A 23,622-nucleotide genomic window follows, 5' to 3' on the forward strand; every position below is an offset into this window, starting at 1 on the left:
TGTTCCGTTTATCACCCAAAGGTGGCAGGCGCTCATCTTCGTTTCTGTTTTTGGTTGTGAGTAGTGGACCCTGGTCGGCGTCTGTCTCCGCCGTTTAGCGAAATCTACACAGTGCATCTGCGGAAACGATGCAGGCGGTATGTGTTTCTCCTCGTCTGCCAGTTGTCCGGCGACATCGCTTTAGTCGTAAGTCACATAGTTAAGAACTTTTTGAGAAGAAAGGGTACAGAGCGTCACTGCCTTTTTTGTACATCTTGTGCCCCATGATGATAACTAGATGATAACTAGAGGATAAAATTGGTATGGAATGAAAACCAGCAAATGCAAACAACACCACATGCAATGTCCTGGTGGATTTGTTACTTTGTTGAAAGTAGAAAAGGAGGAAAGAGGAAATCAACTTTCGTCGCTGTTGAAAGTCATAACAAATACGTCGGAAAAAAAATGCATAGATGGGGAAAGGCCTCCAATTCCCATGGTCCCTGTCCCAATATCTTTTTTGAAAATTCCATTTTGTTGAAATTCACCCAAAGTATGAAAACGAAAACCCGCGCTATTGTTGAAGAGATCGAAAAGTACCAGCAATGGCCTTCTCGTCCCGGATATATCCTTCTCCCTCCACCAACTCGCCCCCCTTATGTGACCGCTGACAAAAACGCTTAGATGCCAGCATCGACGCGCCAGCCCTCAACGGGCAGGGGGAAGCCGCTCGACCAAGCAGCAATCTCCTTCTTGAGAGCGTTGATCTTCTCGACCTCGCCGCTGGCGACCTTGACCTTGAAGTCCTTGAGCTTGTTGGCCTCCTTGGGGAGGGCAGCCTGGACCTCCTTGCAGATCTTGACGGCCTGGTCAATGTAGTTGGCGACGCGCTCGAAATCAGCCGTGCCGAAGCCACGGCTGGTCATGGCCGGAGTGCCGATGCGGATACCGCAGGGGGTCAGGGCGCTCTTGTCGCCGGGAATGCTGTTTTTGTTGCAGGCAATGTTGATCTGCTCAAGGACGGCCTCAACACGGGCGCCGTCTAGAGAGAACTGGCGCAGGTCCAGCAGGACCATGTGCGAGTCAGTGCCGTCCGACACCAGCTTATGGCCAAGCTTCTTGAAGGTGACCTCCAGAGCCTTGGCGTTGTCCACAACCTGCTGTTGGTAGGCCTTGAAGTCGGGTGACGCAGCCTGCTTCAGGGCAACGGTCAGAGCTGTGATGGTGTGGTTGTGCGGGCCACCCTGGTGGCCGGGGAACACAGAGAAGTTGATGGGGTTCTCCAGGTCGTAGAGCGTCTGCTTGCCCTTGGCATCGACCGAGCGGACGCCCTTGCGGAAGAAGATCATGGCACCGCGGGGACCACGAAGCGACTTGTGGGTGGTGGTGGTGACGACGTCGGCGTACTCAAAGGGCGAGGGGATAACGCCAGCAGCGATCAGACCCGAGATGTGGGCCATGTCGACAACCAGGTAGGCACCAACGGAGTCGGCAATCTTGCGCATGCGAGCGTAGTCAATCAGGCGGCAGTAGGCAGAGGTGCCGGCAACAAGGATCTTGGGCCGGAACAGCTGGGCATTCTTCTCCAGGGTGTCGTAGTCGATGATGCCGGTCTCAATGTCGACGCGGTACGGCATGGTCTCGAAGTAGGTGGAGACAGCCGAGATCTTCTTTTGGGGGGTCTGGTAGCCGTGGCTCAGATGGCCGCCGTGGGGCAGGTCGAGGCCCATGAGGCGGCCGTGGACGGGCATGAGGGCCTGGTACACCTGCAGGTTGGCAGGGCTGCCACTGAGGCACTGGACGTTGACGCCCCACTTCTCGCTATCAAGGTGGAAGGCCTCAAGAGCGCGCTTCTGGCACAACAGCTCCACCTCGTCGATATGTTGGTTGCCACCGTAGTAGCGGGCACCGGGGAGACCCTCGGAGTACTTGTTGGACATGGGCGAGCCAAGGGCATCGAAGACGGCGCGCGAGGTGACGTTCTCCGAGGCGATCAGAATGATGGACTCGCGCTGGCGCTGGATCTCACGCTTCTGCAAGGGAGGGTCAGCAAGTTGGCCGAGACCAACGAACATGCGTGCCAGGCGCCACGGGGGAGAGCAAAACGTACCATGATCTCAGCGACCTCAGGGTCGGTCTCGAGAAGAGACTTCTCGAGCATCTGTAACCATTGTTAGCATACCAGCGTCAACGCTCATATAGCAAGTGGAAGAGTGCCTGGAGCTCTCGTCACTGAGCAATGGCCGACTCACCTCCTTGTGAGACTGCGGGAGGGCGTAGGTAGACATGGCGATAGGTGACGTGTGTAGAATTGCGAGGGGATATAGAGAGAAAATGAAGCTGGTGATGCAATGATGCAAATTGGCAGATGGAGGAGGACAATGATCTTCGGAGGGCAAAATCTGGGGGCGAAAACGAAGAGAAGACAAAGAGAACGGGGGAGAGCGAGAGAAAGAAACTATGTATGAGCGAAAACCCGGACGGCCAGGAAAAAATTGCGTTGAACTAATAAGAGTCAATGGCTCGCTCGTAGGCGCAAGACCAAAAAACGAATGACTGAAAAAAGTTATGGTGGGGGAGCTCAGATTTCGGAGTCGGCCCAATCAGCTTGTCGCTCCTGCCACCTCCACCACCCACCGTGACGGTTCCAGGCGCATTAGAAGGTGGGATGATGGTTGTGGCCAGTGGTCGATGACACGCTAAGAGCGCTATCGCTGATCAGGCCTAGACCCTGACATTGTCCATTTGCAGCCTGTGGTGCGAATTTTGCACGTGATTATTGTCACGTGCACTGTGGGTCCGACTGGCCGGGGGGAAGCTCAGGCTGACAACCTGCCGCGTCGGTTTGCGAAGCGTAAACTTGCGCCAGCCATTTCCACCGGCTTCTCCCCTTCCACGCATTCTCGCCATCAGCACAACACACACTCCGACCACGATATCATCCGCGACGAACGCAATCTCAATCTATCACGAACCGCATTACTTTGTTTGGGCATCTAGCGACTATTCGTCTCCGACTTTCCTGAGATTCAGGACACTCGGCCCTCGCCACTTGCTCACAAAGCAGTGACGCTCGACTTGTTGTTTTCGTCTACCCTCACCACACCCGCAATCCTCCCGTCCTTTCATCACCATCCACTTCGTTGACCACCATGGGCGACACCCTAATTGAGGCGCCTCTGGGCAGCCACGCGGCACCGCACAAGAAGACGGCCCCGTCAGCATTACCGGGCTTGGGCAACTTCGAAGGCGCCGCCGTCGAGGGCGGCGACGAGTATGGGACGCTGAAGAAGCTGCAGGGACAGCTTGAGTACATCCAGCTGCAGGAGGAATACATCAAGGATGAGCAGAGGTAGGTGCACCGTAACGGAGAAAGCCCGTCCCAGGTCCGATGGACGCGACTACGCCATTGCTAACACACGATTCACCCCCCTCGCTGCAGAAGCCTCAAGCGCGAACTTGTCCGCGCACAAGAGGAGATCAAGCGCATCCAGAGCGTGCCGCTTGTCATCGGCCAGTTCATGGAGGCTATCGACCAAAACACTGGCATCGTGCAATCGTCGACCGGCTCCAACTATGTCGTCCGCATCCTGTCCACCCTCGACCGCGAACTGCTTAAGCCCTCCTCGTCCGTCGCGCTACACCGGCACTCGAATGCCCTTGTTGACATCCTGCCACCCGAGGCCGACTCCTCCATCGCCATGCTGGGCTCAGACGAGAAACCCGATGTGACGTACGCCGACGTTGGCGGTCTAGACATGCAGAAGCAGGAGATCCGCGAAGCCGTCGAGCTGCCCCTCACCCACTTCGACCTTTACAAACAGATCGGTATCGACCCGCCGCGCGGTGTGCTTCTGTACGGTCCTCCTGGTACGGGCAAGACTATGCTGGTCAAGGCCGTGGCCAACTCGACCACGGCCAACTTCATCCGTGTCGTCGGCTCCGAGTTTGTCCAGAAGTATCTGGGTGAAGGGCCCCGCATGGTGCGCGATGTCTTCCGCATGGCGCGTGAGAATGCCCCTGCCATCATTTTCATTGACGAAATCGATGCTATTGCCACGAAGCGTTTCGATGCGCAGACCGGTGCCGATCGTGAGGTGCAGCGTATCCTGCTGGAGCTGCTGAACCAGATGGACGGCTTCGACCAGACGGCCAACGTCAAGGTCATCATGGCGACGAACCGTGCCGACACACTGGATCCTGCCCTGCTGCGGCCCGGTCGTCTCGATCGCAAAATCGAGTTCCCCTCGCTGCGCGACCGTCGGGAGCGCCGTCTCATTTTCTCCACAATTGCATCCAAGATGAGCCTGGCACCGGAGGTCGACCTGGATAGCCTGATTGTGCGCAACGATCCCCTGTCGGGTGCTGTCATTGCGGCGATCATGCAGGAGGCGGGCCTGCGGGCAGTACGCAAGAACCGATACAACATTATCCAAGTGGATCTGGAGGACGCCTACTCTAGCCAGGTGAAGACCACGAGCGATGAGAACAAGTTTGATTTCTACAAATAGACGCACTTTTTTTTCCATGTGGGTGGTTGTGGAACGGGAGAAGCGGCATTCATCGATAATGGGATTCGGGGCGGAGCTTGTCTATCAGGTTTGGAGTATATGGACATATTTTCGCAAGGGCATTGATGTAAAAATCCAAACGAAGCACCCCCTCTTGTACACTATTTTGACTTCCCTATGTCTCTTTTCACAATGCGAAGCATTTAGCAATACCGCGCTCAAATAATCGTAACATATGGCCTGAATTATTTCACGGCCGACACCTGAATACATCTTCTATGAGACCCGTTTTCTAGCGTTGTTATTTTCCATATGATTTGTTCTTTAGTGAAGACGCAATACTTGTAGTGGGAGATAAATATTAAATGTCTTTTTCCTTTTACCAGTTTATTTTTATTTCCCTTTTTTTTTAAAAAAAAATGGAAATAACCAGTATATAAAACTGTTTTTCTACCAGGCACGCTATTAAAATAACCAGTTGTAGTTGTCGTAGCCGCGTTTCTTTATACGAAGTTTATGTATTACGGCGAATTGAAACGACAGAACAAGACGCGAGGCAGAAATGACGGGACCACCTTTCCATAGTTCAGTACGTCGAGAAGCATTTGTTATTTATCGACGTAAAGTTACAAAACGTGAAACCAAACACAGGGTATATCCATCTCCTAAGTATCCCTTTCTCTATCTGTCCCGTGTAACAGAACAAAAAACCAATCTATATAACACAAAAATGTGGCCCCTTGGTTTCCATTGCTGTTTCCATGTCGCATAAATGCAGACGCTGTAGTGTTTCTAAAAAATGCTCCACAAAAGGCATCAAAAAATCTAAATAGTCATCATCGTAGAGAAGTTCGCGGCAAACATCCCCATCCAATGTATCCCGTCTTTCCAAGTCCAGTGTTATCGCCAACACATTAAAATATAGTCCTAATATGAACGGCCATATGAAGGCAAGGTGCTGTTGGGTGGCAGAGATGAGGATTTGGGGGATGAAGACATGTCGAAAACAAAAGGTGCGTGAATTGTATAGGGCCAACGTGGCCCCCGTCGTGTGATACCGGGCCTGCCGATTCAGGGACCGTTGTTGATATGAGAAGTAAAGTTGAATAAAATATTAAAAAGAAGTAGTAAATCGATTGCAGTGAGGGGTAGAGGCTCCTGGCTCTCTCACTGGTTCAGAGCCACGCCCAACTCCAGAAGGAGACGCACAAAGCGTGCGTGCAGCTCGATAAAGAAGTCAGGCATACCTAAAATCTCAGGAAGTCCACGAGCACGCACCGACGCCGCAGTCGAGCTGCCGAGGCCGCCATAGCCTGCAAAGCCAGGGCCCATACGGCGCGATAGGCCATTGCCAGCAGCGACAAGGAAGCTACTGCCGCTGTCGTTAGCGACCGACGATGGCTGCGTGGGTGGCGGGGACACGTGCGGCGAGCGATCGAAACCGAAAGCTGGATTTGTGTTTGCCAACGGACTGCTGTCGCCCGAGGGCGAAGACGTGGCCGGCGACTCATTGTGCGGCGCAACACGCTCTGCCTCCGCATCGGCCAGGAGCTGGATCCAGGTGGCCAAGTCGTTGAAGGCAGCCGAGACGAAGCCAAAAGCCTTCATAGCCGTGCGCTCGCGGTGTGTGTTGAGCGCGATGAGCGCATACATACGCTTATGGCCGCGAGCGTGCACGTCGGCTACACGGAACACATGTGCAGTCGTGTAGCCGGTCTCCGAGTCGCCGAAGAACAAGGGGCCACCATTAGCAGCTGCTGCAGCTGTAGCCGACGCGCTGGCGGCGCTGTGGGGATTAGAGGTAAAGTAGGATGTGGCCCCTAGCGGCAGAGGGGTTGTAGGTTGCGACGTGGTCGCAAACATATTACCGCTAGCTGGCATGGCTGATGACGCTGGGCTGCGTGGGAGCGTCTCCAAGGTGAGTGTGCGCAGGCACGAAGCGCGGATGTTGCCAAAGGCTTTGGCCGACACAGGCTCATGCGTCGACGTGTAGTTCATGTAGTGGGTATGGCTGCTCATTAGGTGAGATGCCGACGATGACGTGCTGGAGCGTGATGTCCCTACGGACGTCATGGTACCCGTACGGCGGTGGTGGTTGCGACGGAGTTGTGATGATTGCCGTTCATCGCCCTCGGCGTCGGACGACGTCGACGATGACGCAGAGGATGAGGAAGGATGAAGGAGGCGGGGCGAAGCATCATCTGGTGCACCGTCATACACGCGCGCGCAAGGGACACGCGTCCGCAGCGTAGGATTACGAGCATCCGTGTTACTGCCGCCAGGCGCATTGGTGCTACCGCCGCCATTGGGGTTTCTTGTTCCCGTGTTGCTACCTGAGTTGATGCCGCCGGGAAGTGTCATGGCGCAGTTGTCACAAGGGATCGCGCGCTTTGTGACCGACTCATCGTAGGTTTTGCGAAAGTTGCTCGTCGCGGGATCTACTCGTGCTTTTGGAGACGATACTGGCTGGGCCTGCGCCGGTTTCTGCAGGTCTTTTGGTGATGCCGAGGAGCGAGGAGAGCGGTGCGAAGCACTTGCTGTATCGGGATGCGAGCGTGGTGTCGAGATATCCGCAGGTGACGGTGGCCGGTCTTCGCTGTCAGGTAGACTGCGCAGTGACGGCTGGACAAGGCTCATCTTACGGAGTGCGCCAGCAACTGCGACGGTCGCTGCTGTGGCGGCGGCGTGAGGTGTAGATGAGGAGGAAGGCGAGGATGTGATGGAGGATACCGCTGAGGCGACAGCGGACTTGATATCGGGTGCGTCATGGTTGTCGCAAGAGCTGCACTTTACGGGCAGGCCCTCTGTCACCATTAGCGGCGTAGGGCCGTGCACCTCGCAAAAATGCGCGAGACATAGCTGGAAATTTGATATTAGCATCGTGGCGACGGTTTTGCGTTTGGTCTCGGAACTGAATGCCCAATGTTGGTGAAGGAAGTGCAAGTCGTGCGCATTTTTGTCATCTTCAGAAGCTGAGCTCAGACGAGACGATGGGCGGAATGGGAGACGAGGAGCAAAGGGGAGTAAGTGTGGCAAATATACAAGACGACGACCAAAGGTCAAACAATAAGAAGGGGTGTGTTGTGAAAAGGAAAGGGGTGAGCGGGAAGGTCTAGAAGGAGGGAAGGAGGTAATAAAACGGGAGGCGAAAGCATGGAGGGAAGAACGCCGCCGGGACGAACGGGAAAAGTATTACGGTGCCAATAGGAGCAAATAAGCTTTTCTGGTCTCTGGTATTGTTCTTGCCACAACTTTTCGAGGCGGAATCAGATGACCGCATCGAGCAACAAGAGCCACGGAACCGAGGAAACGAAGCCAACCGCAAGACAGAAGAGAGATGCACATGCAGGCCCAGAAATAAGCATGAGGGGTACGAAGGATGAGAAACGAAGGACGGGTACGATAAGAGAGGCAAACGAAAGGGGTGTTCAAGTGTTTCTGGTGCAACAACGCCACAAAATTGGGAGTTTCAACTATGAAGAAAGGGCGGAAAAGTATGATCAACGGATCCGTCCGCTTTCAACAACACAAACGAAGCCCTGATAAGATTGGATACAAGACATATGATGACCAACCCATAAAGGCAAACGACAAACTAGCTGAGAGGAAAGAAGGCGTGCGCAACGCTAGCTCTGGTGGTCGACCCTGTCAAAACCAAAGCCTGGGCAGGACCATGTGGGACAACGTGGTGTATTGCGAGGATGTGTCTCGGCGTCATGAATCGTGGGACGTGGGGGGATACAAAGTAGGATGCAAAAAGGGGAACCTGGGTGAGGGGAGAGGGGCGATTGTGAGATGTCTGCTGGAGATTCTCGAAATGAACCTGAGGGTGGGGGTCAAGCCAAATCGCCAAGCAGGAAGGACGAATGTGTTTGTTGTGCATCGTTGGCTGTGCGCAGAGAGCCAAACAAGAGCAAACGACATCACAAAAGAAAACTAGGCAAACAAAGCGAAGAGTCGGCGACGGGAACAGATGTGACGAATGACGGAGTCACAGTGTTGGTCTCAGTTGCGTATCACCCTGCTTGCAATTTATGGTTGTATCACCGGGGGACAGGTGTGAACGACGAGAGATGCGAGCTCTGCTGGCTGCTCGCCCGTGCTGTTGTGGCTTGCACTCTGCCGTTTGTATTGTCGCTGCTTATTTGGTGGCGCTGTTGGGCAGGTCGGCTCTCGCTCGCTCGGTGTGCCTATTTCGCGTGTCGCTCAGTGGCGCGATGTGTGTCATGGGGCACCGTGCGTGCTTGCTCCAATTGCTGTGTGTTGCCGTTGGACGAACGAGACGTGCAGAGAGTGCATGAGGCGCAGATGCAAGGTGCATGTTGGTGTGCTGTGTATATGCGAGTTGGTTGGCAGTTTGGGCATTTGCGTGTGAGTGATTGTGGGTTGGTGGATGCATGTGCGAGTGTCATGGGTGACTTTTTCGGACGAGGCGGTGAGCCAGGCGAGAGAACAGCAAACGAGAGCCCCAGACGGCGAGCGGATGAGATATGGCGGAGGCCGTAGCAAACGATGATTCCGTGTCGCGATGGCCGGCTGTCGTGGGGGTAGACTCAGAGGCCAGGTTGGTCTTTGTGTGCACGCAGGCAAGACATGACAAAGGGACGAACCAGCACGTGTCTGGACAGAGGCGCCAACCAGGAGCCGTCAAAGGTACGGAGTACAGCGAAACGCAAGAAGATAGAAAAGAGAGTGCAGGGTGTGCGAGTGTGCGACTCAAAAGAAAAAAAGGAGAGAAAACGTGGGCAAAGGATACAGAGAACCAAGGGTGATATAGCAGAGCAAAGCGACAACGAAACAGCAAAACGAGAACAAAGCACCAAAGATAGACGAGGAAGGGCAACACGAGGGCATCTTGGTCCAAAAGCGAGCGGAAGGTGAAGATGCGCGTGGGATGCATGCTGCAAGTCAACTTACAATCGACGTCATGGCTGGCCGAGACGCCACTGGTGGCTATCTTATCGGCTGCAGCCCACGATGATCGTGCAGGTCGGTCAGGCCGGGGGGCGTTTTGTCGTTGAATCTGGTGCTGTGGTGGCGGCCGTTGAAGAAAACGTGGAAAACAAAGGAGAGATGAGGGCGTCGAGATCGTGGGGGTTTCGAGCAATGGTCCGAATTGGGGGGGGGGACGATAGAGGGCAACGCTGTTACGAAAACGAGCGATTGGCGAGGAAGGAGCAACAGGCAGGGAGGCGTGCGACGTAGAAGTAGTTCAATTCATGTCCACAGAGGAAGGAACGCGTTGCTTGAGATATTTGATCAGACGAGGAAAGAACGAATGTCCGTCCTTGGAGCTGGTTTCGGCCTCGGGTCTCGTCGGCGAATGCCACCCCAGGCCGTTTTCCTTTCGGTCCGGGATGCTTCTTTGTCGTCGCAAATATGGCCAGTCTACTCCGTACTACGTACGCACTCGCTCGTATCGTATTAGTGCGCGGTGGTTGTGCTGCAGGCTGGTTGGGGTCGTGGTGTGGTGGTGGTGGGCAGCAGCGTGTGATTACTTTCTGATTTGGCTCAGAGGGCTCCGGCCAACGGGGAAGCGACGGGCGAGAATCGAAATGGCGCCAGGGGTGCTGCTGCGACGAAATGAAGTGGGCGAGGAGGAAAGCGAAAGCGAGACAGCATGTCCGACATCGAAGGGAGGCGTGGGAGGCGTTATGTATGTCGAAGGAAGGAGGTAAAGGGACGAACAGGACAAAGAAGAGCGTTCAGGTCAAAGTGGAAGGAGCGGTCGGGAGGTGAACGCTGGACGGTGTCTCGTATATCTTGCGGTCGCACGGAGGGGCAAAAACGGCAGGAGGACGAAAAACAGAAGTAGAAGAAGGTGGTTGCAGCCAGTCGGGACAGAAAAGAAGAATACGAAAGAAGGAAAGAACGACCCGGGGAAGAGACAGTGGCTCCTTCCGTGGCGCGAGCGACGCAAGGAAACCAAGGTCAAGAGCAGCAACGAACCAAGGCCGCGGATGGAAGCAGGAGCGTCCCGGCGTAAGGAGGTGTGCGCATGTGCTGGGGTGTGGCAGCTCTAGTGCCTCGGTGGAGAGCGTGTGGGATGGATGGGAATATCCAAAACACGGAAAGAAGGCAAGGGAGGGGACGAGCTGGCGAGACACGAGATGAAAATGCCAGACGGTGTGAACAAGAACTCATGTGCTCCAGGCCATTCTGTCCATCTTTATTCTCTCCTTTTGTCCCGTCCTCAATTCAACAGGATCGGCTTCCTTTTCGCCTCACCCTTTGGTCTCCAAAAATCGGGCAGGGCGGGGTCGTTCTTCTGCATTCGCGACAAGCCAAAACGCACTGTGATGGCCAGGCCCCAGAGACGAGACGGAGGCGGCCAGGCCAGACCAGGACGAGCTAGGCCCGGTGTCTTAGCGATTTATTAACAAAGAACCAGTTATGATAGGGCGACGACCTCTGGGATCCTAAGTCGCATCTGATGGTCAGACCATGATGAGCAGCCGTCTTAGTGTGCGCCTTTGCCTCTTGTGCCCTCAATTCTCTTTTTGGCCCTCCAAGTGTGGTCCACTTCTTTGGCCGCCTTGCTCATTCATGTGCCGCGATATTCCCGCACTGACGTTCTCTCCTGATAACCGCCAGACGCCCCTCTACAAAAGACTCTGACAGACACAGACACCGTGCTCCTGAGAGGTTCCAGGTCAGTGGCGTAGGCCCCGATCGGCTGGTAACGAGTAATACTCCGTACCGATGACGAACGGGGGTATGGGGGTAGTAGACAAATGGGGCAAACCTATCTTGGGCAATGTCGTCAAGGAAAAGGAGCAGAAAACTGGGTTCTCAAAACGACAAGTCGACAGACATAATGCGTGGGGCTATTGCACCTTGTTATGCCCAAGCTGCAGCAACGCTGGAGGCAATCAAACCGCACAGGGCCGAAAGTGGATATGTCCCATATTTCCCACGGCCATATCATGTTAGCGTACGCCGTTGTGAAGCGACGGAGAACGGAGAGCCAATCCCTCGTCTGTCACAATGGGAACAGTTCGCAAGGGAGTCCTTAGAGGCGCCGGAAGAAACTGTCAAGAAGGACGATAGCAGCTGAGGAAACAACTACGTTGCACTCTAGAGTTTGAAGGCATTTGGACTTTTGGAAGTGGTATCATTTGACAAGACAAGAACCGCCAATGCGCAGCCAAAGCTTACAAAGCCTCGAAAGGAGCGCCAACCAAAAGGAACCAACCAGCCGGGCAAAGCCAGCCAGGGCCAGGAACCGAGCCAAGCCAACAGAGCGTTAGCGTACGGCAGCCCGGTTGTTGGTGGCGGGCTTTTTCTGGGTTTGTCATGATTCTTGCAGTGTCACGACTTACGACGTTGTATGTTGTTGTTGCCATTTGGAAAGGCGCTAGAAGCAGAAAGGAAAGCAGAACGTGGATTGGGAATGTACAACCAAACGCTATTACATACAAGTATGGACCCGTTTTGGGATGCAGCTCCTGCGCGAGAATGAAAATGCGGCACAACGAACCAAAATAAAATAAAATAAAATAAAATAAAATAAAATAAAAATAAAATAAAATCGCGTGGTGGTCGAAGGAAAGGAGCTGGAAGAGCTTGAAGACACATGGCAAAATACCGAGTGGTTACTCCGTAAATCGAGGATTGGACCCTGCATGCTGACGTATTGGTCGGGTAGTGTAAACACCCGGCAAATGGTGCTCCGACTGAGGACGTCTTCCGGTGTCGGTGCAGTCGACCAGCAACGAACAGAAAGCAACAATACAAGAGAAGCAGTTGGGAAGATCCGTATACAATACTCCGTACGACATACCAAAGAAGATCTTTGAAATGACTCGGTGTTTCGAGAAAACGCATGCGTGACACAGTAGCGAGTCTAGACGGTAGATACCAGGGTCTCGAATCTCCAGTGGAAATGGCCGGGCTTGGTGGGCGTGAAGTACTTTCGTACACATTTGGATGGGGCCAGCTGAACGGACCCTGAAAAACAGGGTGGGTCGGGACGAAATAACGAGGCCGTGGAAATCACGAAACATCGGAGAACCCCCGGAAGCCAAGGACCGACAGGCCAAGGGACGAATCGAGGTGACGCGTAACAGATGATATAATGAAATCCATACCTCGCAGAGACCATAACGTTTCGTGGCGCGCGACAATTTGCCAATTGATATGGGACGAGAAGGAACAATTCGGCAGGCAAGAGAAATAAAAACGGAATCGAATACGTGACACATGGTTCCTTGCAGAGACGTGCAGAAAAGGTCAGCTCTATTTCCTAGTAGCTCCGCTCCGTCATACTCTATCGGGAAGGCTTCCAGAAGTTGACTGTTGCACCCTTGGATTGGGCAGGAATAGTTTAGCAGGAGGGGGGGGAGACCAAGAACGGGGGCTGTTGACCAGGCCAGGCCCCTGTCGTTGAAAGGGCCTGTCAGAAGTGGAAAATGCTCGGCGGCACAATTTCGCCGTGCCTCTTAAACAACGTCGTAATATAACGTCGCATTGCCATGTCTTTCCTCGTGGCTTTTTGCTTCTTGGACTTTTCTCACGCACTGAACGGTGCCAGTGTTTTGAAGCCCTGCTCTTTCCGCATGGCCGTGTCACTTCTCATAAAATCAGGGGTGACAGGGGCAAGGAATAGGAACGAATCTGTGTAGTTTCGTATTTGGTGTTGTTGGAGATTTGACTGCTTTCCTTTTTGAGGCGAGGTCGGCGAAAGAAAGGATGAACTCGACTTTTCGGAGACTACGGAGTACGTAAGGTAACAAGCAGGAGCGATGCTGTGTTCGGGAAGGAGCGGGTATATGCGCACGCTTAAAAATAATTGGGTGCGGTGAAGAAGGGAAGGTCCGGCTGACTGCATGTGGTGGCTCTTTCCGCATGCGAGAATTTGTCACCATTGACCTTTCTTCACCGCGTCTGTCGGATCGTTCCTTCTTTCCGAAAGGGAAAGTCAGCGGGAAGAACATCGTGCCTGCCTTCCGACGCCGTGCTAGCATAGGACTTGCCCATAGATGCCGAATATGAATAGTATCTGAGGGAGTACAGATCCTTGAGCACTTTGTCTCGACACACTTTAGGTACACGTTCGACCTTGAGGATATGCACCGTAATTACGTGGCACATAGTAGCACTTGCGTGCGACATGTGTCCTACCCAAGACTATGTTTAGAAATATGGTTCTACACTACGAGGGATGGAAACGAGAACGACAAGCGACAGCACCTCTGACACGCATCGATCGGTGAAATCAGCCTCTTCGGTCGACACTCTGCCACATGCAAGTCACCTCTCGTGGTCCTGGCTTTTGGGGGCCATGGCAAATGCACGGCAAATGTGACGACTTGTGATAGAGTGACCTCGGCGGGTGACAACGGAGCGAACAGGAGGTGACGCCAGCAGCGAGAACACTTCATATTCTGCGCCGTAACGACTTCACAGAGTATTTCCACTTCCCCGTGCAGAGTCAACGTCCTGCGTTGTCCTTGCGCAGTCCCTGTGCCTGTGTCCCACACTGTCGAATGCAACCCTAATCCCGTGTCTTTTTTGGCCTGTGATCGACACACGACACAGATTCGCTCTTCCATGTGACGGGCTACCGTTGCGCAATCAATTATGCAAAGCACACTTGCACCAAGTTTCGTTCTCGCAAGTGAGTCTTTTCTTCTCGACGAATACAGTAGAAGAACTACGGCACTGGCTTGCTGCTTTAATACAGCCTCGTACCAGGGCTTGTATAGTATGCAGAGTGCTCACTGGAGATGCATTCACTCCAAAATTCCCGAGGCTGTTCGCTTTTTGCGTTTCACCAATTCTGCCCAACATTGCTCATTTGCACAGTATTCTGGTTTCGGTTCATCTGACATCACCCACCGGCGCCAAAGAAGACGCCGGTGGGATACTGCTACCAACATTCGCCTGTGTAGGCCCCGGATGGCAGACCGTGTTACCTTTTCTGGGTGGTGATCGGCGTATCGTGCAGGAGTCTCCCTGTATCAAAGTAGGCTCCCCTGCAACATCTAGGCCTCTGAGGCATCATGGCTTGGGAATGACCCTCTGACCTATTACCTGGTCTGTTGCGCCTCCTTTGTCGTTTGTCCACCTGTTCGTCGCATGTCTTCGTTTTGTCTTTCGTCTGCTCCTCTCAAGCTCGCATAATTCATCGCCCTCCTCTTAGGAGGGTGTAACAAGTCCATGCACGGCGAAACGAATAACCGGCATGATTGCGACGAACCTGCATGCCCTTCGCAGACAACATTTCAGAGAGAAATCCACGAGACAAGATGAAAGATGAAATGATTGAAAAATGGCGCTGATCCATTTTAAGCAAGATGATGTCGTTCTGCGTGCTATGTGCCGCAACTATTTCGCGTCGTCCCTCTCCCTGTCCGTGCGCAACGAGGCCACACGCAGCACACGGCATGTGTGTGCATCGTGTGTATTCTATATGTATTTCCTATTTTCGCGATAAGTTGCATATACCTCCTTAGGGTAATCAAAAGGAGAGGAGTGCATTAGACAATACAGCCACGAGACGAAGGCAAAACTGAGTGGACTGATTCGCAAGTTGTGGCCTTGTCCCGCCCTTTCTAGAAAGATGTTTTTTTTGCTTCCAGTCAATTTCTCATAAGACATCTACAACTTCCTGTTCTCAGCTCCGCTTCCTGAACAATGCCATAATAGGGACGGTGAGTATTCAGAGTGGAATATTGTTCCGTACTGTCAGGGTTATTGGGCAATTTGCCGTTTATTTCACTTGTCATATCCTTTGCGTTTCTAATTTCGATAACAAAACGTCTGTATTCCATTTGCATCGTATACTCTCACGGCAGATGATCGAAAAAGTCAAAACGGCTGCATGTAACATTTGTCCCTTTCTGTTCTCTCGAATTACTCCACCCGTCACAAAGGTAAAGCCCAGACTGATACGGCACGGCAATCCACCTTTTGAACTGCGTGCAACTCTACACCGGTGACAATATATTCTCGGAAGTCACTCGGGGCAATACTGGAAGTAGAACGAACCTCGCTGCCCTCTTCGTGTAAGAAAGTAACTTCCCCACACCGGTCTTTTCGGCAGGACTTCCTAAATAGGAACGAATATGTTCCTATTTAGGGACCTTCCTCGGCCATCAAACGCGGGCCGTTCATCTGCCGTACCTTCATGCACAAGGAAAGAACGAACGGGGTAGAGTACAAGTGGGGAAAGAGACTTTAAAGATACTGTGCAGAGACAAGAGCCATAGAACAAACAGTAACCATAACTCGTCCTCACCTTCTCTCGTCCAGATAAAGTTCAGCTTTCTTTGGCTGAACCATGTATTCCAAGCACTTGACACCATGTTCGTCCCATCATTCATGATCTTCTCCCAATTATACTCGCGTTACGTTCATGTCTTTGCGTTCATCCCTTTGCTGTTATCCGCTTCGAGGCTTGTCATCTCATGTTCGCTACCTCTTTATAATCTCTTTTTGTATAGGGTCAGAAGGAGACTACTCGGTGAAAAATGACAAATTTTCATATGCGTGACATTCTGCTAGCATCTAAACTCGGTTCGCTGTGTGAGAATGTATCCGCGAGAGGAGGTGGGGTGAAGGGAGGATTGAATGCAGCGTTGCATTCTCTCGTCACTCTTTGTCCGGATACATATGGTGTACGTTCTCCCATGCGCTCCCGCTCGTGACGGGCCGCCGACCCATAATGGAGGCCACCAATCCTGCTCATCCTTCTAGTTTCTCTTTATTTTCTCGCTCCCGAATACCCCCTCCTCTGACAAGTCCCATTTTAGCATCGCTACTGTCCCGTTTGGAGGCCAATTAAGATGCAAGTAACTACGTCACGGCGCAGGGGGGTTTTGGGGTTTCGAGGGACCGAGAGACTGTAGTGCGAAAGTGAAGTCGAACACGAAAGCAAATCACGGCACGGCTCGGGTCTGGTACTCGAATGCTCCAGGAACACGGCAGACATATACAGGATGCCATGACTCACTGTGTGTACGCATGGGCTTATTGAGAGCTGGGGAAAATTCTCCGCTGGTTAAAAAGGACGACGACGAGACGACCTTACCGACTACTCTGAAACCCTCCTGGCATCTGGACGGGCCTGTTCGTCCGGACTTGAGACGATAAATAAATAAAACATACGAAATAACAAGACCTCAGTTAGAAGACACTAAAGACGTGCTCGTCCGTCTAGGTTCATCGGTCAGTTTCTTCCGACACCGCAAACCTATAAAGCAACCCTGTGAGGCATTGAGTAATATTGAAACCACAATATGGCTCGCTATTGACAGAAACATTATATTTGTATATGGTGTAAATAGTTGCACATTCCCCACCGTCGCTATGGTATGCCGATAAAACAGAAAGCAAGAAAAAGAAATAGAAATAGAAACCAGAAAACGCAGCTAGGTTCGCCGTATTCCATGATAAACAAGAGTATAACCAGCTGTGCATATAGTCATGTGTCGCTGTTTCATACGTGTGAAAGTTCTAAGAAATAACAAATGCAATGAAACGGCTTGCCTCCATTTTCTATGATGTTGTGTTTTTGTATGGCCGGGAACAATCTGCTCATTTCATTACGGTCGCCGGGTCGACCTCGAGCCGCTTCGCTGCCGGCTCCAATTCATTTGAGCATTCAGATGCCTTATCGTCGTCCATGCCATTGCTGTCCTGGCTTTGGTTTTGACCCTGGCCGTGGCCTTGGCTGTTGTCACTGTCGACAACTCGGTACTTCTCTAGCCATAGCTTGCGAAGCACATGGTAGATAAAGCGATATTGACTCTCGCCCTGCACCATCATGCGCCGCTGCTCGCGGAGCTGGTTGACTGTCGTGTAGATCAGGTCGTTGGCGTCGAATGGCGACTGTGACTTGCTCCCTAGATTGGATCCGATCGATGTCCGGTCCACCGTACCGGTACCACTAGACGCTGGTGATGCCGAGCCAATTTGGTGGAGTGCTGAGTTCGCTATTCGCCCTCGACCGCTGTGGTCGTCGGCGCCGTCCATGTCCACATCTTCTACTTCGCTTGGCGGAAAATTGACGTCGTAGTTTTCGAGCACGCCCATATCAAGCTCGCGGAGGAGGTGCTCCAGAGCGATAAATGTGCCTGAGCGCCCGACACCTGCGCTGCAGTGCACAATACGTGGGTTCTGGGCATCGGCGTTTTTCTCGGCCGACAAGCGCATGAGGCCGAGGAAACTCTCCACATCGTCTATTGCAGGCACACCAAAATCCGGCCACCGCTTGAAGAGAAAGTGATATACGACGCGCTCGTCTTCGTATTCACTAATATCGATCGCTCTACTTGTGCCGGCTTCGTCTGTCTCTGTGATTGAAGGTACAGGTGCAGAGTCGATGGCTGTCGCTGGTGACGATGCTGATCCGGCCGACACTTCGCTCATCACAGAATCACCGTCTTCGTCCTTGGCTGGCACGCGAAGACCATTCGCCTTGTCTGCTGGGGACGGATCCGTGGTCTTCTTGGCGCCACCATTGGCCCCATTGGTATTGTCATTGTCCTTGGTAGAATTGCCAGCTGAGTGACTACTAGTACTTGAGGCCCGCTTTGCAGGGAGTGCGGAGGCTGTAGATGCTTTCTTGTGCACACGAAGAACAAGGCGCCGAAGCTCAATCGCATCACCAAATGGTGTCTCCTCGATTTCCGCACAGTGAACGCTCGCATGAAAACCGTCCCCGAATTCGTCGTGGTCGTTAATCATCATGGGGGAGTCATCGGGGCTCTGAGGAAAGTAGGGATAGCATTTCTCTTGTATGCCATCGTGTGTCTCGGTCAACATGACAATGACGGCAGGAGACCGCATTTGTTCGTAGACCATGCGCCACACGTGGTCAACCGAGCTGACTTTTGGACCCTGCATAGCGATGTATCTATCTGGAGGGTGTTGCGCGTGCGAAGGAGCTGTGGTTGTAAGAACAATCGGTGACGCATTGATGTAGTCGATCTGCCCAGGTGGCACGTTGAGCTTCACGCGGTTCTTCTCCCAAGGCTGGACGTTCATATAGCGATCGAGCAATCGCAAGTGGGGTCCGGACACACGTGTCCAGCGCCCAGTTGGTGCTGTTGTAGAGCTTTGTAACCGGTCGCGCTCCATCCAGACCAAGTCTTGGTACTTGTGCTCAATTTCTGAGTTCATAGTTAGCACAACACGACGGGCAATTTGTGCCAACGTGCGGAACGGGTTAGGACATACCTTGCGGGGAGAGATTGAGGAAAGCAGGCATTTTGGGCATGTCGGTCGAGGTGGCCGATTGTGCTGAGTGGCGCTTGTATTTCGGTGCCATTCGCATCGGCGAGACAGGCGTGTCCCCATCGGATGGCAGAGAGATGTTCAGCATCTGGCTGCTGAGACCAGCCGTAGGAGATCTAGATAGATCCTGTGGTGGCGGTGGTGATGCCGTGACTGGGGACGGCGACCCTCGTGACCGTTTTGTCGAGGAGCGCAAGAGGTTTCGAAACGGCGACCGGGAAGAGCGTAACGGGCCGCGCATCTTTTGCTGCTGCTGCGCCTTGGGCTCAACATGTGGGAGAGGCGCGCCGTCGGTGACATTCATGAAAGAGGAAGAGGTGGATGGCACGTGTGAGGAGCTAGTCATATGTCTGCCGTTCTCGCCCGTTTCTGCAGAGAGCGTCGTCGCCGGCGAAACTGTCGTCGGCGCAGACAGCCCCGCAGAGGTCCTGGGGCGAGACAGCGGTGCGGGTGGGCTTTGCTCAGCTGTCTGTGTTTCTGCCGCCAAGTCCGTGGATGCGTGGGTTCGGCCTCCTGGTTTTTCTTCTGTTGCTGCTGCCGCCGCAGCGGTCTTCTTTTGCCGTCTGAAGCGGGAAAAGCGGTCCATCGTACCGTGCCAACGGGGCGTTCGGTCCTGGATAGAAGCGAGAGCGCAAAAGCTCACGAAGAACCGAGGCAGAGGTTCGCAAGCGAAAAGCAGCCCGTCTCCACCCCCCAAAGGTGAAAGAATCGGTATCGTAATCCGTGTAAGTCGAGTGTTGCGCAAAAGTCGTAGAAAAGGGGCAAAGAGCAAGAGCGACGCGAATACAAGTAAATGGAGCGACGAGAGATTCGAAATAAAAGGATGCACCCACCCACAAACCTAAATGGGGAAGCCAGAAAACGGGAACAGACAATAGCGATGCAGTCCTTGTGGAGTTTATGCGGCGTGTTACAGGGGTGAGGAGAGAACGCTTAGTTTTTATTCGGGACCAGCTTACAATTTACCTCTGGCCCCAATGCGTCGAGCCGATTTCACAAGTTTCGCGTTCTTTTTGGTAGTTTCTGCCTATCTCAACGGCTGTTCGTATTCAGCGACAGGCGGCCATTCCAAGGTCGCCACCCCACATCCTAAAGCGAAAGCGCCGTTAGTTCGACATTGTCTCACGTCTGCTGTCAGTCACTCCACGCGAGGCTGACTTACAACTGCGTTGTATGGAGAACACGGGCGCGTTGTCTTAGGGGCGTGCTGCCTTCTGAGGATGGAAGCCGTTGAGGAAACACGACGCCAAGACGTGGCGGGCATACTCCGGGAGGGACATTCGAATTTCTAAAAAGGTGGCCCTTGCCTGGCAGCGCGAGAAACGTGAGTGCGCACGAGGCAAACCACAGTGCCACGCCTCAGAAACCTTACAAGTTGTCTGGGTGTAGGGGCACAGTCGGCCGAAATGGGACGGTCAAAAAGGGAGAGTCGGATGGGAGCAAAACGATGAAGGAGAATATCGACAGACAAGACGCGGGACGAAACAAGGAATTGAACGCAGGTCCGTAGCACAATGCAGAATCGATCGAGATTTCGTTTTAGCCGTGCACTGCCCAGGCGTTGTCGAAATGGTCGTGAACCACATGGACGATTCAGGCTGCTAGGGTTTGGGACTCAGACGAATGAGAGGATGGAGGTCGAACAGGGGCTGACAAGAGTCGAAAGTCACGACGACGACGACTGAAGAAAAACGAAAAGGAGGCGGGGGACGGACGAAAAGGGGGGGGAGGTATAGAGTCAGAATTCGCAAATCCAGTAAAGATGAGAAGTCTACGCAATTGGGAAAGAGCGAATGCTACCTGGACAGAAGCGCCGAGTACTATCCTGTCGAAAGAGAGGCACCCACGAAGGCGCAAGAGCGATGCGATGTGCAAGAACAACACTGCGTCAAGGGGGAATCATGTCGAATGAAAGGAAGGAGCGGCTCAGATTCGCCGTGCATATATATCTCGCATGCACCAGTAGGAGACAGCCCATTGCGCATCTATCCGCCGTGGTCAAATCGTCGATGGCAGGCGGAAGGAACGCTGTTGGTCCATCACAATGCAAGAGCGGCACCCGAGTTTCTGAGTGGCTACTGTTGTTCTCCTATCTCACGCCCTCACAGGTTGTCGCATCATGCCGCCTAGCGAATAGAATCATCAGCATGGCAATCCCGGCAATCCTGCACGTGACGGCTTCATGCGCATATCGCCTGGGAACTGCTGACAGCGTACGGGAAATGATAGGCAGAGTTGTGGCGTACTTGTTTCGAACAGATGGAGGGATAAAGCACAGCGAAAAACGAAATAAAAATACCGAGATGGGCGTTTTATTTTTATTTTATTTTGTTGAGACATGCACCGTGTGCTATCATGTATAGTGTGTGACCGTCGTTGAAAATAGCAACAATAAACAAACGTATCACAATCTGTGGGAATGATGTCGGAAACGACAAAACAGACAAAGCAGAATATATGTACAATCCAATTGTGAGCGAGAGGATCCAATTACGCCAAACCCGTTCCGTTCTGTTCCTTTAGCAAATCCTGAACGACCATTCCAACCCACCTGCCGTGGCTTACACGCCCGAGTACACGCCCGACACGTACCGGCCGCAGACTACGCGCTGCTCGATGCTCACTTTGCGGCCGTTGCCAGCCAGTTTCACGGTGGTCCGCGGCGTCAAAGCAAGGCGCTCGCGTGCCAAGTCCAGTCTGGCCTGTGCCTGTGCGGCTGTCTGTGCGGCTGTGCTGTCGGGCGGCGATGTCACGGTGGAGCGCTGCCGAGCACTATCGAGTGGTGCGATATGAACAGGCTCGCTCTGGTTGTTGCGCTTGCCGGTGCCGAGCTGGTAGTACTCGTTGCCACCCCACCAGAGCGTGTCGGCGCCCCAATTTGTATCGACATTCTGGCGCGAGGACGACGAGGCGCCGACTCGCGTGGCGTTGTCGAGAACAGCGCTGGCATGCGTAGCTCCGACTTCAATGTGTGCCGGACGGATGGGCACCAAGGCGCCAAGAGCCTCGCTGTACTCCGACAGGCCCGAGAGCGCACGGATCTTGCCCGGTCCCGTCGTCGAAATGTGCACCCACTTGCCTGTGCCCAGGCTGCCGTAGATGCCCGAGCCGGACGACCAAGTGTCTGAGGACGTCGAAATGCCATCCTTCCGCCAGCCACCGGCAGCCTTCTCCGTCACGTCAACAGTGAAAAACGAAGTCGCGCCGCCGGCCGCAATCGATGTGACTCTCACAACTGCGCGGCCGTCCTTGGCATCGCGGCCCGCTAGTTCGACCGCCTTGCTGTCTCCCGGAAGCTCATAGAGCTTCTCTACGGGCACCTTAACCGGGGCATCCGACGACGGGAACGAGGGCGACGCGGGGATACCCAGCTGGCCAGTTGAGTTGTCACCGAAGCTGTAGAGCGAGCCGTCCCGTGCGAGCACCAGAGAGTGGTAGTCGCCAGTAGCAATCTGTGTCGCAGTGATGCCCTTGAGGCCGGAAATTTCGTATGGGGCATCCAGCGGGCGCTCGCGGGGACGCGTTTCCCAATTCAGGCCAGGCACACCCAGCTGGCCCTTGGCGGGAAATGAGGACATGCTCGACACGGCCGAGAAAACTCGGCCCTTGGACGTCAGCAGCAGGCAGTGCTCTTGTCCACCACGAATGTCAACGACACGCTCACCCCAGCCCAGGCCGGTAGGAGTCATTTTGCGGACACTGGAGCCCACAAAGGTCGCTGCGTTGGCCGATTCTGTAGGTCTGGTCCAGAACCAAGAGGACGCAGCCGGCGCAGGCGACGGTTCGGAAGGCCCCGACGTAGGCGCAATCACTGCCCTACTGGGCGGCTGTGAGTCCTCCTTGGATATCGGAAGCGAGTAGACGTCACCGTTGGCCGAGAGCGCAATGACCCGGTCGTTTGACAATGCCACCTTAAGAATATCCTTGCCCTTGAGCGTGGTCACAGGCGCCAGAGGCACCTTGGATGCCGTAGCTGTCTTTCCCCAGTACCCGACGCCCCACTGCAGCACGTCACCACCCTCGGTTACCGCAATACCAACCTCGCTGTCGAGCCTAAGGTCGCGTAGGATCTGGCCGTCAAAGAAACCAATGCGCCGGGGCTCCTTGATAAATGAGTCCGTCGAGTCAGGCGCCACCACGCGGCCGGAATTGGAACCCCATGCGTAGACACCGGGGTTCTCAAGGCTGTTCTTAACCTGGCGATGTTGCGGGCTGAGGGCCTCGCGAATATCGGCGTTGCTTGTCAACGGTGCCGTCTCAAACTCGATCTCGGCTTTTGGGACGATGACCTTGGACGGCGGCTGCTGCTGGTCCTTGCCCTTGGCTTTGTCGCTTGAGATCGAAGAATAGGTGTACACGCCGGCACCGACCACAAAGGCAACTGCCAGTAGCCCTGTATAACGGCCTCCGCCTCCACGGCGACGGCTTCCGCGTCCACCACCGTCACCAGGTCGAGGACCAGGGCCACCGCGGCCATAACTGCCCAGACCACCACCAAAACAACGGATGGATACCACATGAGGTGCCTGTTTTGGCCTCAGTGCTGCCAAAGTGCAGGTAGCTCTGTGTAGCAAAGACATTTTTGAGGTTCCCCAATGGTGAAAACCGGCCAGGGATGGGCTGCCCGTGTATGGAAAAGCGCCTTCGTTATGGGACTGAGTGCACCGGACACTAAATCGCCCCAATGAACTGGATGCTTTTGTAATATGATAGCTCCCTCAATAGGTCATCATATGCTCGTATAAGACTGCGATGCCGTGTGAGGCGAAAACCATGCACAAAGCATTGCTTGTCGTAATACGGAGCAACTCAAAGCACGGCAGCCATGTCATGAAAATAGAGGGGAAACTTGGGCGATAAAGTCCAATAAGGCGCTCCTGATTCGGCAGGA

The 23,622-nt window shown here is 53.7% G+C and overlaps 9 protein-coding genes across 9 annotated transcripts; 5 read left to right on the plus strand and 4 right to left on the minus strand.

The window, feature by feature from the left end:
- Positions 1 to 659: 659 nt before the first annotated feature.
- SPSK_00503 (glycine hydroxymethyltransferase) lies at positions 660 to 2,267 on the minus strand (the record flags this gene model as incomplete). Its single annotated transcript, XM_016727471.1, has 3 exons — positions 660 to 2,012; positions 2,090 to 2,140; positions 2,232 to 2,267. 3 exons carry the CDS (start codon positions 2,265 to 2,267, stop codon positions 660 to 662), a joined length of 1,440 nt encoding a protein of 479 aa, XP_016582662.1.
- Positions 2,268 to 3,131: 864 nt separating this feature from the next.
- SPSK_00531 (26S proteasome regulatory subunit T3) lies at positions 3,132 to 4,490 on the plus strand (the record flags this gene model as incomplete). Its single annotated transcript, XM_016727498.1, has 2 exons — positions 3,132 to 3,331; positions 3,422 to 4,490. 2 exons carry the CDS (start codon positions 3,132 to 3,134, stop codon positions 4,488 to 4,490), a joined length of 1,269 nt encoding a protein of 422 aa, XP_016582663.1.
- Positions 4,491 to 5,657: 1,167 nt separating this feature from the next.
- On the minus strand, positions 5,658 to 7,370 carry SPSK_00492 (uncharacterized protein; the record flags this gene model as incomplete). The annotated part of the gene is made up of 1 exon (XM_016727460.1): positions 5,658 to 7,370. One exon carries the CDS (start codon positions 7,368 to 7,370, stop codon positions 5,658 to 5,660), a length of 1,713 nt encoding a protein of 570 aa, XP_016582664.1.
- A 595-nt stretch (positions 7,371 to 7,965) lies between these two features.
- Positions 7,966 to 8,430, plus strand: SPSK_00619 (uncharacterized protein; the record flags this gene model as incomplete). The annotated part of the gene is made up of 1 exon (XM_016727583.1): positions 7,966 to 8,430. One exon carries the CDS (start codon positions 7,966 to 7,968, stop codon positions 8,428 to 8,430), a length of 465 nt encoding a protein of 154 aa, XP_016582665.1.
- Positions 8,431 to 9,467: 1,037 nt separating this feature from the next.
- On the plus strand, positions 9,468 to 9,695 carry SPSK_00640 (uncharacterized protein; the record flags this gene model as incomplete). Its single annotated transcript, XM_016727599.1, has 1 exon — positions 9,468 to 9,695. The coding sequence occupies one exon, from the start codon at positions 9,468 to 9,470 to the stop codon at positions 9,693 to 9,695; it is 228 nt and encodes a 75-aa protein (XP_016582666.1).
- A 350-nt stretch (positions 9,696 to 10,045) lies between these two features.
- Positions 10,046 to 10,870, plus strand: SPSK_00583 (uncharacterized protein; the record flags this gene model as incomplete). The annotated part of the gene is made up of 3 exons (XM_016727549.1): positions 10,046 to 10,146; positions 10,171 to 10,480; positions 10,514 to 10,870. The coding sequence occupies 3 exons, from the start codon at positions 10,046 to 10,048 to the stop codon at positions 10,868 to 10,870; spliced, it is 768 nt and encodes a 255-aa protein (XP_016582667.1).
- A 437-nt stretch (positions 10,871 to 11,307) lies between these two features.
- SPSK_00638 (uncharacterized protein) lies at positions 11,308 to 11,547 on the plus strand (the record flags this gene model as incomplete). The annotated part of the gene is made up of 1 exon (XM_016727598.1): positions 11,308 to 11,547. The coding sequence occupies one exon, from the start codon at positions 11,308 to 11,310 to the stop codon at positions 11,545 to 11,547; it is 240 nt and encodes a 79-aa protein (XP_016582668.1).
- A 5,483-nt stretch (positions 11,548 to 17,030) lies between these two features.
- Positions 17,031 to 19,317, minus strand: SPSK_00445 (protein-tyrosine phosphatase; the record flags this gene model as incomplete). The annotated part of the gene is made up of 2 exons (XM_016727414.1): positions 17,031 to 18,607; positions 18,675 to 19,317. 2 exons carry the CDS (start codon positions 19,315 to 19,317, stop codon positions 17,031 to 17,033), a joined length of 2,220 nt encoding a protein of 739 aa, XP_016582669.1.
- A 1,975-nt stretch (positions 19,318 to 21,292) lies between these two features.
- On the minus strand, positions 21,293 to 23,311 carry SPSK_00463 (mitochondrial protein Fmp25; the record flags this gene model as incomplete). The annotated part of the gene is made up of 1 exon (XM_016727432.1): positions 21,293 to 23,311. One exon carries the CDS (start codon positions 23,309 to 23,311, stop codon positions 21,293 to 21,295), a length of 2,019 nt encoding a protein of 672 aa, XP_016582670.1.
- Between the last annotated feature and the right edge of the window lie 311 nt (positions 23,312 to 23,622).

The sequence above is a fragment of the Sporothrix schenckii genome, assembly GCF_000961545.1.
Source record: "Sporothrix schenckii 1099-18 chromosome Unknown Cont49, whole genome shotgun sequence".
Lineage (NCBI taxonomy): Eukaryota > Fungi > Ascomycota > Sordariomycetes > Ophiostomatales > Ophiostomataceae > Sporothrix > Sporothrix schenckii.